This window comes from Caenorhabditis briggsae (assembly GCF_000004555.2).
Source record: "Caenorhabditis briggsae complete genome, chrIII, whole genome shotgun sequence".
Classification (NCBI taxonomy): domain Eukaryota; kingdom Metazoa; phylum Nematoda; class Chromadorea; order Rhabditida; family Rhabditidae; genus Caenorhabditis; species Caenorhabditis briggsae.
In genome coordinates, this window is record NC_013490.2 from 6839141 (window position 1) to 6853167 (window position 14027).

At 38.1% G+C, this 14027-nt stretch overlaps 8 protein-coding genes across 8 annotated transcripts in view; 3 read left to right on the forward strand and 5 right to left on the reverse strand.

The window, feature by feature from the left end:
- CBG18070 overlaps positions 1-1429 on the reverse strand; it is a gene marked incomplete at both ends in the record, with an annotated part of 2389 nt that extends 960 nt beyond the window's left edge. The window contains 6 exons of the mRNA XM_045243938.1: positions 180-340; positions 385-766; positions 816-896; positions 947-1096; positions 1140-1281; positions 1323-1429. Of these exons, the coding sequence (XP_045096380.1) occupies positions 180-340; positions 385-766; positions 816-896; positions 947-1096; positions 1140-1281; positions 1323-1429 (1023 nt within the window). The remainder of the gene's footprint in view (positions 1-179; positions 341-384; positions 767-815; positions 897-946; positions 1097-1139; positions 1282-1322) is intronic.
- Positions 1430-1577: 148 nt separating this feature from the next.
- CBG25968 lies at positions 1578-1670 on the forward strand (the record flags this gene model as incomplete). Its single annotated transcript, XM_045243940.1, has 1 exon — positions 1578-1670. One exon carries the CDS (start codon positions 1578-1580, stop codon positions 1668-1670), a length of 93 nt encoding a protein of 30 aa, XP_045100057.1.
- Positions 1671-2053: 383 nt separating this feature from the next.
- Positions 2054-2685, forward strand: CBG25967 (the record flags this gene model as incomplete). The annotated part of the gene is made up of 4 exons (XM_045243941.1): positions 2054-2207; positions 2254-2282; positions 2331-2473; positions 2520-2685. 4 exons carry the CDS (start codon positions 2054-2056, stop codon positions 2683-2685), a joined length of 492 nt encoding a protein of 163 aa, XP_045100056.1.
- A 111-nt stretch (positions 2686-2796) lies between these two features.
- Positions 2797-3162, reverse strand: CBG18068 (the record flags this gene model as incomplete). Its single annotated transcript, XM_002642076.1, has 1 exon — positions 2797-3162. The coding sequence occupies one exon, from the start codon at positions 3160-3162 to the stop codon at positions 2797-2799; it is 366 nt and encodes a 121-aa protein (XP_002642122.1).
- Positions 3163-3348: 186 nt separating this feature from the next.
- On the reverse strand, positions 3349-5184 carry CBG18067 (the record flags this gene model as incomplete). The annotated part of the gene is made up of 7 exons (XM_002642075.2): positions 3349-3458; positions 3502-3766; positions 3812-4423; positions 4467-4618; positions 4651-4803; positions 4869-4946; positions 5052-5184. The coding sequence occupies 7 exons, from the start codon at positions 5182-5184 to the stop codon at positions 3349-3351; spliced, it is 1503 nt and encodes a 500-aa protein (XP_002642121.2).
- Positions 5185-5612: 428 nt separating this feature from the next.
- Positions 5613-6286, reverse strand: CBG18066 (the record flags this gene model as incomplete). Its single annotated transcript, XM_002642074.1, has 3 exons — positions 5613-5767; positions 5819-6130; positions 6187-6286. 3 exons carry the CDS (start codon positions 6284-6286, stop codon positions 5613-5615), a joined length of 567 nt encoding a protein of 188 aa, XP_002642120.1.
- Positions 6287-6837: 551 nt separating this feature from the next.
- Positions 6838-9541, forward strand: Cbr-cku-80 (the record flags this gene model as incomplete). Its single annotated transcript, XM_045243942.1, has 12 exons — positions 6838-6978; positions 7022-7446; positions 7494-7577; positions 7622-7694; positions 7745-7979; positions 8021-8151; positions 8202-8517; positions 8565-8625; positions 8720-8756; positions 8787-9227; positions 9275-9407; positions 9456-9541. 12 exons carry the CDS (start codon positions 6838-6840, stop codon positions 9539-9541), a joined length of 2163 nt encoding a protein of 720 aa, XP_045096379.1.
- A 533-nt stretch (positions 9542-10074) lies between these two features.
- Positions 10075-13492, reverse strand: CBG18064 (the record flags this gene model as incomplete). Its single annotated transcript, XM_045243943.1, has 11 exons — positions 10075-10250; positions 10297-10609; positions 10656-11203; positions 11249-11438; positions 11485-11599; positions 11642-11967; positions 12015-12125; positions 12173-12268; positions 12315-12993; positions 13041-13333; positions 13376-13492. 11 exons carry the CDS (start codon positions 13490-13492, stop codon positions 10075-10077), a joined length of 2964 nt encoding a protein of 987 aa, XP_045096378.1.
- Between the last annotated feature and the right edge of the window lie 535 nt (positions 13493-14027).

The following is a 14027-nucleotide window of genomic DNA, read 5'->3' on the forward strand; positions in this document are numbered from 1 at the left end:
TAATCGCGCGAGTGAACGAGTAAAAATGTCTGCGTCTCTACAGCGCCTCTACAGGTTTGGAGACTCTACACGTTTTTTTACTCGTTCACCCGCGCGATTATTTTGAATAGACAATACGGGAATCGTTGGCCACGCCTACAAGCGTCCACAGCTCTGATTTCTAAAAGCATTATACTCACTGTTTCTTGTTTTTTGTAGACAATACTAGGTCCTTTTGTATCGAAATAGTTAGTAACAAAGAGACGCATTGCTTCCAGCGAACATAGTTTCGAATCATAATCGTAGAAGATCAGCATCACCAATTGACGATTTTGGGTCGGAATCATGAGTGTGTTGAAGTCTGAACACAACAAATTTCGCTGGAAAAACTACAGTAATCCTTACCGAAATTTCCTCTCCTGACCCGAATTCGTTCTGCTGGTGACCCATGAATCTTCAGATATTCTTTGTCGTTCCACGTATAAACTTTCTCTCCATCAAAAAACTCATCTGGAACTTCAACCACCGCATGACTCATCCACACCAGAATCGGTGATTTTTTATCTTCTTCAGAGACGGCTTTTTTGGATCGAACCGATGGATTGTTGGGTGGAATCATTGGAAGTAATGAAGCCTTTTTTGGAAGAACGCCTTCTTCAGATTTCTTCTTTTTTGCTCTAACTTTTGTACTAATATCGTCAACTGTTCTTTGTTGTTTCATACGATCTATACTCGATTGCTCCCAAGCCCAAGTGTTCAATATTCTGTGAGAAAATGGAATGTTTGTCTGAAACCCCAAAAGTTGTCTGAAAGAATAAAGAATAGTTGGGTCGTACCTTCAAAATACGTGCCACCCAACTCAGCACTTCATCTGGACCTTCGAAAATTTTTTCTTCTACTCGAAAGAAACGATGATACTAAAAAATTGTTTTCCCAGTTTCTGAAAAAATAGAAGAAAACTAAAAACCTGAAATGTGTTTTCCGTATGAGGATGCACAAATTTCGGATGAGCATAAACTCGTCTGGCTCGATGATAATGTCCAGGTGTCAGAAGAGTTCGTAGTTCTCCACTCCATTTATGAGCAAATTTCATTGTATGATCCACCAAAAAGTCGACCTAGAATTGTATTCTCTTGTATTTTTTGTAACTGATAAACTACATCGTGCTTTTCATTTCCACCCTGTAATTCAAGGACTAAACCATCTGTATTATGCTTGCAAACTCCCAAAATGAATCCGAGACAAGAGATCACTTGTGGAGCAGATATAAAGAATGAGACTTCAGATGAATGAATCATTCTTCTAAAATCAAACGAAAATTTTTTTATCGAATTTTCACTCACTCATAAACTCTGAAAACTAGCTCCGCCCATTTTTTGCAGACCTCTGGCGCGGCGGTCTTCTCTGATTTACTTGTATGACTTCCAGATTCATTTGAATTTGATTCCATTTTAATTGAAACAATACAAAATAACCAAAAATCAGCAGCTGTCAAAATCTAGGAAAAAAGGCAACAACGTGGATGGCAAAAACTCCTGCTTTCCAAATCATAGCCATGTGTTTTAGACAACATAATTAATTTCCTAATCTTCAATGTAATGCCAACGTTTCGGTTTTCCTTAAAGTTTCTTTTCTGGTATTTTGGTATTTTCTGCACAAGTGAAACAATAAAATATACGGATAGTGTGTGAGTCAGATTTGGGTTAAAAACTAAAAATTATTTTAAAAAATTCAGAATAGAATATAAATGTCCATTAAGTAGAAAGCCGATCAGTTTTCAAGATTATCATGATTCTGTAAAAAGTTCCCCTGATAACAGTACTGAGGTAGGAGTTTTAAAAAAATATTCCAAAAAATGAAAGAATTGCAGTACTGGACAGATTGTCTTCTCCCTGATTACTCTTGTGCCAAAATAAAAGTACCAAAACTAGGTCATTTATTTGCTTGCATTCCTGATTTTGGGGAAATCAGACCAGCCTTTTTCGACTTTTTCAAACCGACAGGGATTCATAAAGTGATACTAGAAGACTATTTTTCATTGGCCAAGTATCTTTTGCTCTAATTTTAGAATTCAATGTTTTCTGTTTATAGAGGTTGCAGCAAGATTGAAAACGATTTCACCGAAACCACCATAACTACAGTAACCTATAGGAAGCTGACTTTCGTCACTGAGTTATCATGCTGTAAAGGGCCCGAGTGTTTTGGACGCAACTGGGAGAAAATTTGGGGTGAGATCTCTATTATGTATTCATTCGAAATAATTTTGTCTTTCAGATGACAATGACTACGCGAGTGGCGAATTTGTATGACTTTCCATCAGAGTTTAACTGTTGTAGAATAATTAATTTCAGCATCCAAGGGACAATATATTTTGGTACACAAGCATTTCTGTTACGGCAACACTTTTGAGTCTGTTTATTGGAAAATCAAGTTTTCTTGGTTATCAAAGATTGAAAGAGCAACTTGTTCTAGAGTCTTTGAAAACTATCAGCCGGTGATAGCTACTTGAAACGCTTCTAAATTGAAAGTTTTCTTTTCAGAACTTTGAAAGAAGCCGACGATGAAGACAAAATAACAAGACGAGCAGCCATTGCCAATATGTTCAGAATACGTCGGCGTAAAAAGAAGGCAGATGTTCATTGCACTGATGCTTCTTCTCAGAAAACTGATTCTGTGCAAGCTTTGATAAGGTCGAATAAAAAATAAGAATAATAAAGTTCATGTAATGAAAATAAAGGAGATAAGAATCATGACTTAGATTTGAAAGGGGGGTTTTCTCCATATATTTAATTAAAGCATAGAAAGTGATAACAAGCCCTAATGATTGGAAGTTACGCTGGGTTCATCTGTCTTAGTCTGATCAGTATCTTCGAATGGATTTCTAACATCAGTTGTGGCTTCTGAATGAATAATACGATTTCGTAGAGAAATCAAAACATCTGTAGAAACTTCCGGAATGTCCGGAGTAGTTGGTGGAGGAGCTTCTAAATTGACATCTTCATCATACTCTCCGCTTCGATCGAATGGGTCAGAATCATGTCCTCCAGTACCATCGGCTCTTGTTTCGTTGAAAGTAATTTCCGCCATCGATTCTTCATATAAGTTAGAACTTGCCAGCTCGTCATCTTCATTCTCCTGACCAACGCCCTCTTTCTCTTCTACATTTTTCAGGCTAGTTTCCATCTGCACACAGAATTTAGATTATGGTATTTATTTGAGACAAATTCAGCGATATTAGGTGATTATCACCATGCGAAAAGCTTTCATCAATCTCTAAAAAATTCAATAACAAAGTTCATTGAGAAACACAAAAAATTAACAAGACAACAACAGGAAACAAAATGGTTAGAATAGAAACAAAGAACATATTCAGACGAAATCTTGTTTGAATATGAATTCTTGTGCGTATCCATTGTCAGTGATTTGACAGCTGGCTGAGCACGTGTATATGTAAACCGAAGCCCAATCAATACTCTGGCCTAAAAATCAAAGTTGTATTTCGTGGTAAATGTGTTAACTAACCAATAGCGTCAACGTCAATGAGAGATAGGAGATGAGGCATCAATTGCATTTCAAAACGACGTGGTGCTCCGCAATTTTCACAAGGCTCAACGACTTCTGGGAGTTCCGAGCGACCAGTTGCACGCAGAGGAAGACCGTGTCTTTTGTATCTGACAATTTGTTCTGGGTTCAAGTTAACGAGTCGATTGAATTTGTCAAAGTCGAGATCTTTTGGCTGTTCCGATGTTGCTGCATCTAAGTCTTCCTTAGTCATATCAACGTTTTTCTGTAACCGATGATCGCTAACTAATTAGCTTCAAATTCCACTTACGTCTCTGTTTTCTTTCACAAATTTCTCGAACTCTTTCATCCTTGCCTTCTTTTCTTCTTCTGTTTCATCTTCTTGATTACCCTCTTCATCGTCATCGTCATCTTCATCGTCACTGATTCCATCGAAAAGATTTGCTGGCATATATTCTTGATCGATTCCCACCTCAAACTCTTTGAAGACAAATGCGTTTCGAGGATTCTGAAGCTTCTCGGCAATAAAACCATCAGTAGCAGCTTGAGCACATTCGAGCTTGTGAGTTGGCCAATCGACAACTTGATGAGCTTGGGAACAGTATCTTGCGACTTGGCATTTTCCACACTTTTTGGCAGCTGCACACCCACAAATTTGACACATTCCAGGTCCATCTGTGATTGCTCGTGGATCTGGAGCATCGCCGAAATCAGGGTTCATTGGACCATCGAAAGAGTAAAAGTCATTTGTGCGTGGCAATTGACATCTGAACGCTTTCAGATTGGATGCATCATTCAGACGGGAGCATGCTGGATTCCGACACACAAAGAGGAAGAGAGTTCGATGAAATGCGTGAGGTGGATCGTTTTCACCGCCGTTTGCACACACTTGCATCAGGAAGCACATTGGCTTTTCGCAAACCTGAAATTTGTCGACAATTCTGAATAGGTTGAATCCGGCTCACCTTGCATAACAGATCGGTCGACTTTGGCAAGTGTTTTGGATTCAACCACGACGGTTTTCCACCGATCTTTCCAAGTGGAAGGAACTTCGAATGGAGTCGGTAAAGATCATCAACCTTGACTTCGGCTCCGAATCCCAAATAAACTGGCTCATCTGGAATCGTTTCATTGAGAATAGAATCGCACGGACGGGATTAGATGTGGAATAACTTAGATTTATTACGTCAATATTTTTGATTTCGGAATAAAAATAGAAAGTGGACTGGTGGACAAAATAAGGCATGAAATTGAGAAGTGAGATGAAAATTTTCAGAGAACCATGTGCATCGGCTTGCATGTCTAGTCCTGTTTGTTTTCGCGCTTCTTGCGATCCTCTTGCTTGGTGGCAGCCAATAACCAAATACCCAGAACTACGTGGACGAGAATGACGGCAATGATCGCGGAATAGGTCAAAGCGTCGTTCGCCGCAAACCCGAGGAGAGCTGAAATACAACACATCAGAGGAAGAAAGTTGAACAAGATGATGTTAGAATAATTCAGAAATAAAATTTTGGCAATGAATGATACATAATTAGAAAGATATGTACCTTCAAAGAAGTACTGTTTGAGAAGGAACATGGAAGCGAGTGGGACAATCAGAATAACAAGACTATAAGTGAGAAGATTCTTGACTGCCGATTGTACTTCCTGATCGCGGAAGTTCGGGAACAGAGTCGCCATAGTCGATGGTGGTGGGGGAACGTTGGAAGGAGTGGCCATTTCACTGCAAACAACTCGGTATATCCACGGGTTTTATATGGTGAGAATAAAGAAACTAGAAAAATCTTACCCATTGGCTACAACTCTAATAGTAAGGAATAGAATATCAACAAATTGTGGTTCCCCGGATATCCCGAGTTGTTGCAGCCGAACAAAAAGTCAAAAACAAAAAACGATGAGTAACACGAGAGAAGGTAAAAGTAAAGCGATAAAGACGCGTTTTTCATAAGAAAATATATCAGAAAAAGCAACTAGGTCGGTTTTATGTACAAGCTATCCGGCAAGGATTCTAACCAATCGAATGAATCGTTCTGATCACAATAAGGCTTATGAGGTTCAAAAAAAGTGAATTATTAAAATAAACAAGAAAGCGGTATTTAGTGGAATAGTTATTCTTTCTTTTTCTCGGCTTTCAATTTGTCTTCCGCGTCTTTTTCTTCTTTCCAGGCGACATAACAGAAGGCAGCTGCAATTAGGATGACAACAACAGCAGCACAGATTCCAGAATACAGCATTGCTTCCGCTGGTGGCAGATGGAAGTGATCTGAACGTTTGAAATTTGAACAAACCTCCAAAAACGGTTCTTCAAACTCACCAATAAAAACGTTATAGTAAAGAGTAGCCATAACAAGGAGGGGAACGGTGAACATCATAGCAGAAAAAGCAATGAGAAGTGTAATCGCTCTATTTGACGATTCTGCAGTATAGAATTGTTCCTGATCTGGACGAATTGGTGCGTTCAATGCTTCCTCCACTAGCTGCTCTCCGTCTTTCTCCGGTTTTCGTTCAGCGTCATCTTTGATCGATTGATCAACAAATGGAAGTTTAGGTTCCTCTTCTTCTTCAGTTTCCTTATCGACGTCTTGCAAGGTTTGATCTACTTCATCCTCACTGACCGATTGGCTATCTGAAATTCTGAGTTCCCTGTTAATTTATTTGACTTGCTAGTTTTGCGATTCTTACCTGTTTTCTTATCATCGACAGCTTCGAAACTATCGGAGGTGCTTGATTTTCGCTCAGCCCCGTCCACAAGTTCGAAATCCTGATCAGCGGTATCTGTCATTCTGGAATACAAAAGCTTTATTGAAAAATTATTGAGGTCAGACTATTTCAAAACATTGTTTTAAGTCGACGTGTGCTACACTATGGAAGTGGACAAGTACACCAAATAACGAAATTCAGGCGAAAAGAGCGAAAGTCGTTGAAAAATGTGATCGATCTCTGAAATTCTGCAATAGCGCGTGATGGTGTCTCTCTGCATGCGCTATAACATACGCGCAATGGAAAAGGGGCGGAGTTTGGCGCCAGACGCCAGAAAGACGTTCCGTTTGAAATATATATTTAAATAATTTGAAATATTTAAGAGATTAAGTTTCAGCTGTCTGAGCGAAGAATATCTGAACGCATGAATAGAACAAAAGCAATTTTTATTAATTCATTTCAAGCAGAAACCTACTCTTGAAGGTTTCACAATTGTTTGTGTTTGCGTACGAAAACTTTCCATTATTTATCAAAACGGCATATTTACATCATTTACACCTGTGAAACCCCGTCTTTTCAACTGTTTCGCAACATTTGAAATAACTTAAAATTAAAGCTTGCAACTTTCAGGAGATGCCTCCAAAGAAGTCTTCTACAGGAATTACCGTAATGCTGATTGACGCGGGCGTCAACATGAACATGAGGAGCTCGAACAACGAGAAAACAGACTTTGAAAATGCTGTTCACACAGCAAATTCTATTATTTCTCGAAAAGTAAATTACTTGAAGATTCGAATGTCTAATTTCAAAATTTCAGATCTTTTCTGAGGATGCAGAAAACTTCTGTGTCATGGCTTATAATTTGGATTCAAAATTCATTACAAAACTGGGAAAAGAAACATTCAAAGGGGTGGTTGTGCACAACGAGGAATTCGTTCCGGCTCAATTCGATCATCTGAGATTCCTTCTTACCGAATTGAAACAAAATACTAGTGATGGATCATTTTCGGACCCGAATTGTAATGGGATTATTTATTTTGCCAAAATTAAAGTTAGTCTTCCAGTTTTCAAAGGAGTCCTCGCAGCTGTAGCTATTCTGAAAGAGCGTCTCGAATTGGTATCGAACCCCTCTGGTATCACCTTAATTGTGCTGACCAACGGTATGAATGAGAATATCAGGCAGGAAAACTACGATCTGCTGGTTAATGCTATCACGGAGTGTAATGCAGACCTGATGATAATGTGATACATATTCATTTTATGGTTCAAAAACCACCAAAGTTTTTCAGCGGTATTCCGGAGAACCCAGAGTATCCAGCATCACGAATTTCGGAACTAGTAGACCAATTGGGAGGACGCACATACTCGTTTGAGTGAGTTGTGTGGCATAGCTTTAATGTTCATAGCTGATTTCTAGAAACGTTTCCATGCAACTTTCCACCTACCAAGCGCGCCAGAAGTCCGAGAGAAAGTACAACAAAATGTGGGAGGTAAGAAACAATCCACAAAAGTGGTATCTTGTTAATAATAAATTTTCCAGATTGCTCCTGGCGTTCGTCTTCCCGTAACGTTCGCCGTGAAGTCTGAGAAGTCCACCGCTCTGCTGAAATTCAAAAATGCAGATGCTGAAGGAAACGAAATGGTTCGTATGGAACAAATGCATGTTGAAACTCAGAATCCGGTCACTGATTCGGTTGACGATGAGACTCCAAAGTTTGTGGCGAAAGGAGCCGCCAAAAATCTCAAACCTGTTGAAAAGATTAAGACGAAGCATGGTGAATAGTTGTTTCTAAAATAAAATAATCGAGTTTTTAAGGTTACAACTTTGGAAAGTCCGTGATAATGATGGATCAAGATTATCTGAAGGAGAAGTACAACGACCACAATTTCAACGAAGGACAAACAGGAGGGGTGCTGAAGCTCATACAGTTTACTAAAAGAGCAAATGTAAGGTTCAACATTTCCTTTTCAAAATTGATTCGATTAATAAATTCCAGATTCTCGATTCATATCTCATGGAAGCCAGTGCTAAAACAGTTCTTCCCTCACTCAATTCACCAAAATCTGGTGCTACAAAAGCAGCGGTTGCTCTAATTCGAGCAATGTTCGACATGAGAGTTGCTGGCATCTGTCGTTACACATTTCATGCGACATCTCAAGTTCAACTAGTGGCTCTTCTGCCACATAGGGATGCTGAAACTGGTGTTTATTACTTGAGATCTGTGAAACTCCCATTTTCTGACGATATGAGAACGTTGAAGTTCCCAAAATTCACATTCGACGAAGATGAGGAAGATACGAATAAGCCAACAGGTAGGAATCTTGGAAAAATTAAAAATCAATTATAATGAAAAATTCAGTTGCTCAACTGTCGGCAGTCGATGATTTGATTGATAAGATGCAGTTGCCAGAAAGTGAAATGTGGGTTGTGAAGAAAGTGATTTATAATGAGCCAAACATTTCCAGCTCGTCTCTTATTGAAGGTGGCATGAGTGACCCAAAACTGCAAATGCAGTGTCACTTCATTAAAAGCTTGGTGCTTCATCCAGATGGTAACTAATAAAAATAGAACATTCCAAAAGCTATATTTTTCAGATTCAATGGAAAATCATTCAATTCGAAAAAACGAAATTCTAAACGATATAATGGCACCAAAGCGAAAAGTAGAGGCGGAATGCCCAGAGATGTTCCAAAGACTCAGCCGCGAATTCAATCTTCAACCAGTTCAGAAAACGAAAAGAGAAAGGGTTACTGTAGAGCCAGAAGATTTACAAGCTATGATATCTGAATGGACTGATAAGAAAGTAAAAACAGAAGTGGTTGAAGAATCTGAGGAGGGACCAAGTCAAAAGAAAAAGAAGAAGTTTAATACATCTGGAGCCAAGAAGATATCAAGAAAAGAAGAACTTCAATCGGAAATTGAAGAAGATGGTGGAGCAAGTCGTATATGCTCGAAGATGCTCGAGATGATATCGAACACTTGTAAATTCCATCCAAACGGAGCAATCAGTGGATTCTTCCAGGTGCCATTTGTCAATAAGTTTCCGGATTATCATTTTTCTTTTTATAGTTGCTTGTGAACGAACTCAGCATTATTCGTTCTGTGTTTGTTGAGAAATCAAAATGCGACGAATTCAATGAGCTTCTCGAAAAGTTGAGAGAAGAAGAAGATTTTGAGCCATTCGCCGAGGTACTTGCAGAAGGTAAACATTTCAATTCTTGATTTCATCGAGCTAATTTTTTACTTTCAGAGAAATCATGCAATCCAATCAGTTCTAGCGAAGTCTCCACTTCAGAAATATCGAGCTTTGATGCCGCCGAGTTCTGGGAAGAATAATAACATGCACATATTTTTTCCATTCCTCGATTTTATTGTATTGTCCATTCGCCAACACCCCGACTGCAACAGACAGATCTACATCTAATTTTTTTCAACTCTTCGGGAAATAAGTTTTCGGCTGGAAGGTGTAGAACCGTCTGTGGGGCGGTCGGGAGTAACGACGAATGAACAATAGTCCCAATATTTCTTAAGTTTCACTAATTTCATGTATCTCTCATATTCTCATACATTCCCTGTGACATGAATTTACAATTCTTTTTTTCTTTCTCTAACATTTTATAAAGTTATGAACACTTTTGTGAAGCAAGACGTATAAATGTTCAGTAAGACAGACATGACCATTGGGGGTCAGAAAGGTAATTCTGAAGTATTTAATTTCTAAGCTTTTCAAAAAGTTTTGCTATCTTTTGTGCGAAACAAAACTGAAAGCTTTAGCGGAGTTTTGCAAAGTTCGTTGATTCCTCTAAAGTTTTGTTGAAATTGAGTCGAATATCTACAAGAAAATCTTCATTTAATTTAATACGAAGTTTTCAGTTCGGAGATTTTCCGGAAACCGGTTCATCTTGAGTTTTCTCCTTCAACTGAGCTTCCTCCCGTTTTTTAGGATCAATTTGTTTTTCTATTTCGTTGACGAGCGCTTCTTTTTCATCGCTATCAATATCAGAAAGCGGTTCGATGTCCGAGTTATTCTTCTCATAAATTCTTTCTGAAAAAAAAAACTGTCTTTGAAATTTTGTTTTAAAAATTCTTACCTTTGTAGCATAGTGCACGTAGATCTTCATATTTGTTATGGGTTTCCACCTCTTCTGAATTCAAATCTTCAAAGAAATCAACATCCGACTGTCCATCTGATTTCTGGCTCCATTTGTAGACCTTTTTCACATCACCATCGTCATCAGAAGTCCAAGATGAAGACGTCCAAGAGGAAAATGAAGTGGCAGATGATTCAGATGAAATTGAAAAATCAGTTTCATTGATATCTTTTTGCATTTCATACAAAAACTCTCGAGTAACAAGTGGCCGTTTTTTCTCCTTTATATTTACAGCGACAGGTGGAGGGGTTTTCTAAAAATATTATATCAAAAGCGTTAAATACAACAACCAAACTCACAGCGTTTTCTTTCTTTTTCTTTTTTTCCGGTTTTGAAATTGGCTCATCGGAGTTCTGAATCTTGCATCTTGGCATGTTCGAAGGCATGGACATCTGCTCGGTAGAAGTTGGCTCCATCATCATCCATTGACCAGCGACTCCTCTTTTCGGTGGAGATCTCTTTTGAGGTCCACTATTTTTCTTTTCCGGCTTGCTTCTCTTCTCATTTGTAGAACTTGCTTCTGACCATTGCTCAGTGTTCGAAACTTCAGACATTGTCATTGACATTTGTTGAGTTTTATCTTCCTTCAGTGATGTCTTTTTCTTCTCCATCTTTGATCTTTTCGCCGTCTCTTCTTTTCCATTCTTCGATTTTTCATCCGCATCTGAATCTTCTTCTGAAACTGATTCATCCGCAGGATTCCAATGACTTTCAATCAGCTCAATTTCATTCTCTTCGTCAGATTCCAAATTTCCATTCTTTTTTATTCCCTCCAATTCTTTCAAACTCCAAAGTCTTGGTTGGCATTTATCCGGGTACTGCATTACGTCTACAGAGAAAAACAGGTCTGAAAATTGAAAATTTATAAATAAATTCGCTCATTAGAACGTACTCATGTTTTCCAAGAATGTCTCATATGACATTTTGTTATTAGCAATGAGAGTAGCAGCCATGGGAACAGCTTCAGAACATCCATCATAGACAAAATCACTTGGATCATTGAATAAATGTTCTTTCATTTCCAACATATTTTCGGGATCTTGGAACCACGGAAGACGAGTTGAAGTGAATAAGTAAACCATCTAAAAATTCTCAATTTGGGGTCAGCCTAATAAACTTTCTGTTCACCGTATAAATCCATGCTTCGAAATCAACAAACTGATCGAATTCCGCGTCTTTTCTGTGGAAAACTCTTGGAGTGAATGAATCTGGTTTGACGTCATCAGGTGTTTTCATTGGAGGTCTGTAAATATCTGAATATACAAAAGCCTAAAAAGAAACTAACTTTTTCTTGATACATCTCGAGTAATCGGTAATTTTAACATTGAAAGGATGCTGGAGAACACTGAAGGAAGATGGACGGATATCACATTGAATCACATCAAAAGAATGAAGTTCCTTAATTGCATTGAAGGAAAAATGTGTGATTAGAAATACGGTAGCAGAGTTCAATTCTGGTCCAAATTCCTCACAAAGAGTCAATAAATCCATTCCCAAATCTTCATAAATCAAATATTTGAAGTCACTATCAAATCCTGCATCCACTAGTCTTGCAATATGGGAAGGCTTTGAAAGTTCTGGAGCCAACTCATAAAGAAGTCTTCTTTCCTTCTGAATTCAAATTAATATTTTATGAATATCGAAATAAAATAACCTACATCTAAATTTTTCTGCAACTGTAAATGTTCCGGATTCTTTCTATTCACTAATTTTGCCGAATGCATGCATCCAGAACCAAGTTGTTGAACCAGCCAAAGTTGTTTTGATATCTAAATTTTAAAAGATTTTTTAGAAAAAGTCTTCCTGAAAAATAAACATCTGTGATTGCTTTTTGTCCTTGTTCTTCCATCATTTCGTATCTTTTCTTGGTTTCCAATATTTCTGGCAAGGTGACTTGGAAGTGTAGAAGCTTCTAAAAGATTCAATTCAAAAGTTCGAATTCGAAAAAACCAACTAACTTCATTCATGAACTGAGTATTCTCACCAAGGACAGCTGCATTTGAGAATGTGGATTCAACAGCAAGCATAGCTTGATCCAATTGATCCAAACCTCTTTCAATTTCAGAATCCGTATCGGATGATTCATACAAATCGTCTGATTGCCAGTTGAATTTTTCCAAGTCATTCTCATTGACATCCATATCAGGATCAGAGGAAGAAATGATCAGAGAATCAGTTAAGATTATTTCTGAAGATGCTGAAGTCGTAGAGGAATCTGATGATAAAGGTGTTGATGGTTGAACAGATGTTGGCTCCATAGCAGTAGCCTCGCAGGAATTGGTGCTGGTTTTTGTTTGCGATTTTGTGTCGTCAAACATGCTATCCAGGTCATCATCAGAATCTTCTTCAGAATCATCATCGGGTATTTTAGCCCCTCTTCTATCTTCTGCTTTCTCCATTTTTTGCAATACATCTTCCCAGTATTCAATTTCATCATCAATATCCATTTCATCATCTGAAGAAGACGTTGTCTCATCAGAAGACACATATTTATCCTTCACAATTGACGTCGTTTGTTCTTCAGTAACTTGAACGTCATCTTCAGAAGACGTCGAAGTAGAGGAAGAAGACGTCGAGATTGTCTGGTCTGTATTGGAGTTGCGTTCTGAATCCGTACAACAACAAGTGCGCATGATTCTGGAAAAAAAGTGGGTTTTGCTAAATCAATTTGTTAAATAGGTTACTTGAACTTTTTCATTCTCATATCATCGTTTGGAAATATCCCATCAATTACATCTGTATCAGAAGTATCTCCAACAGAATCCCAATTTTCAGAATCAGAAGAAGAGCAACCCGAAGAGACAGGAACCTTTAGAGGTTTTCGTTTGGATTCTAATCTTCTGATCTCTTCAATCAATGCCTTTTCTTTCTCGTCAACAACATCAGCTCGAGCTGCTTCTCCACTCAATTCTTCTTCTTCTGAGATAACGTATTCTCTAGATTTAGGATCGACACTCTTGTCTTGAACTTGTTTCGACTAAAACTATTTTTACATTATTATCTGAGAATCTGGACAAACCACTTGATGATGGTCAAAACTAGGATAATCACAAATTCGTTCCACATATTCAAAAGGAAAATCCATGATGCCTATCACAATGAGTTGCCTTCCAGGGCTCAGCTGACACTTTGTCATAACCGCTGTGTTGTTTGGAACGTCTCACATCTAGATCGAGTTCACGGAAAATCGAAGTTACAATTTCTTTAGAGATGTCTATGTAACCTAGAAACGCTATGGAACTTCCACCGTATTTCCTCTAATAGAAGCCCACCCAAACCGTCAACTTTAAGCTCAATTATCTCGATTTATGTGAAAGATATAAGATAAGTCTCAATTAATAAACTGTTTATCATAATATCAAAAATATTTTGTCAGTTGAGCACTTTTTGATATCTTTTACAGGAACCGAAATAAATTGGCTCGAAGTTAAAAGTTATGGGTGGCGATCTCTACGGTGTATTTTCATGCTTTATGAGGTTTACTGTCTGTTCCTATGTGGTTGAATCGCTGGCCTAATTTCAGTGCTTTTCAGAAAAATTATGTAAATCAGGAAATATTGTGATGAGTTTCCGTGTTCAAAATTTTTTTTGCTCGAAAATTAACGGAAAAAAACAGAATCAGCATAAATTCTGCCCTCTAGATCCCAACCCTCTACCAGTACTGTCGTTTT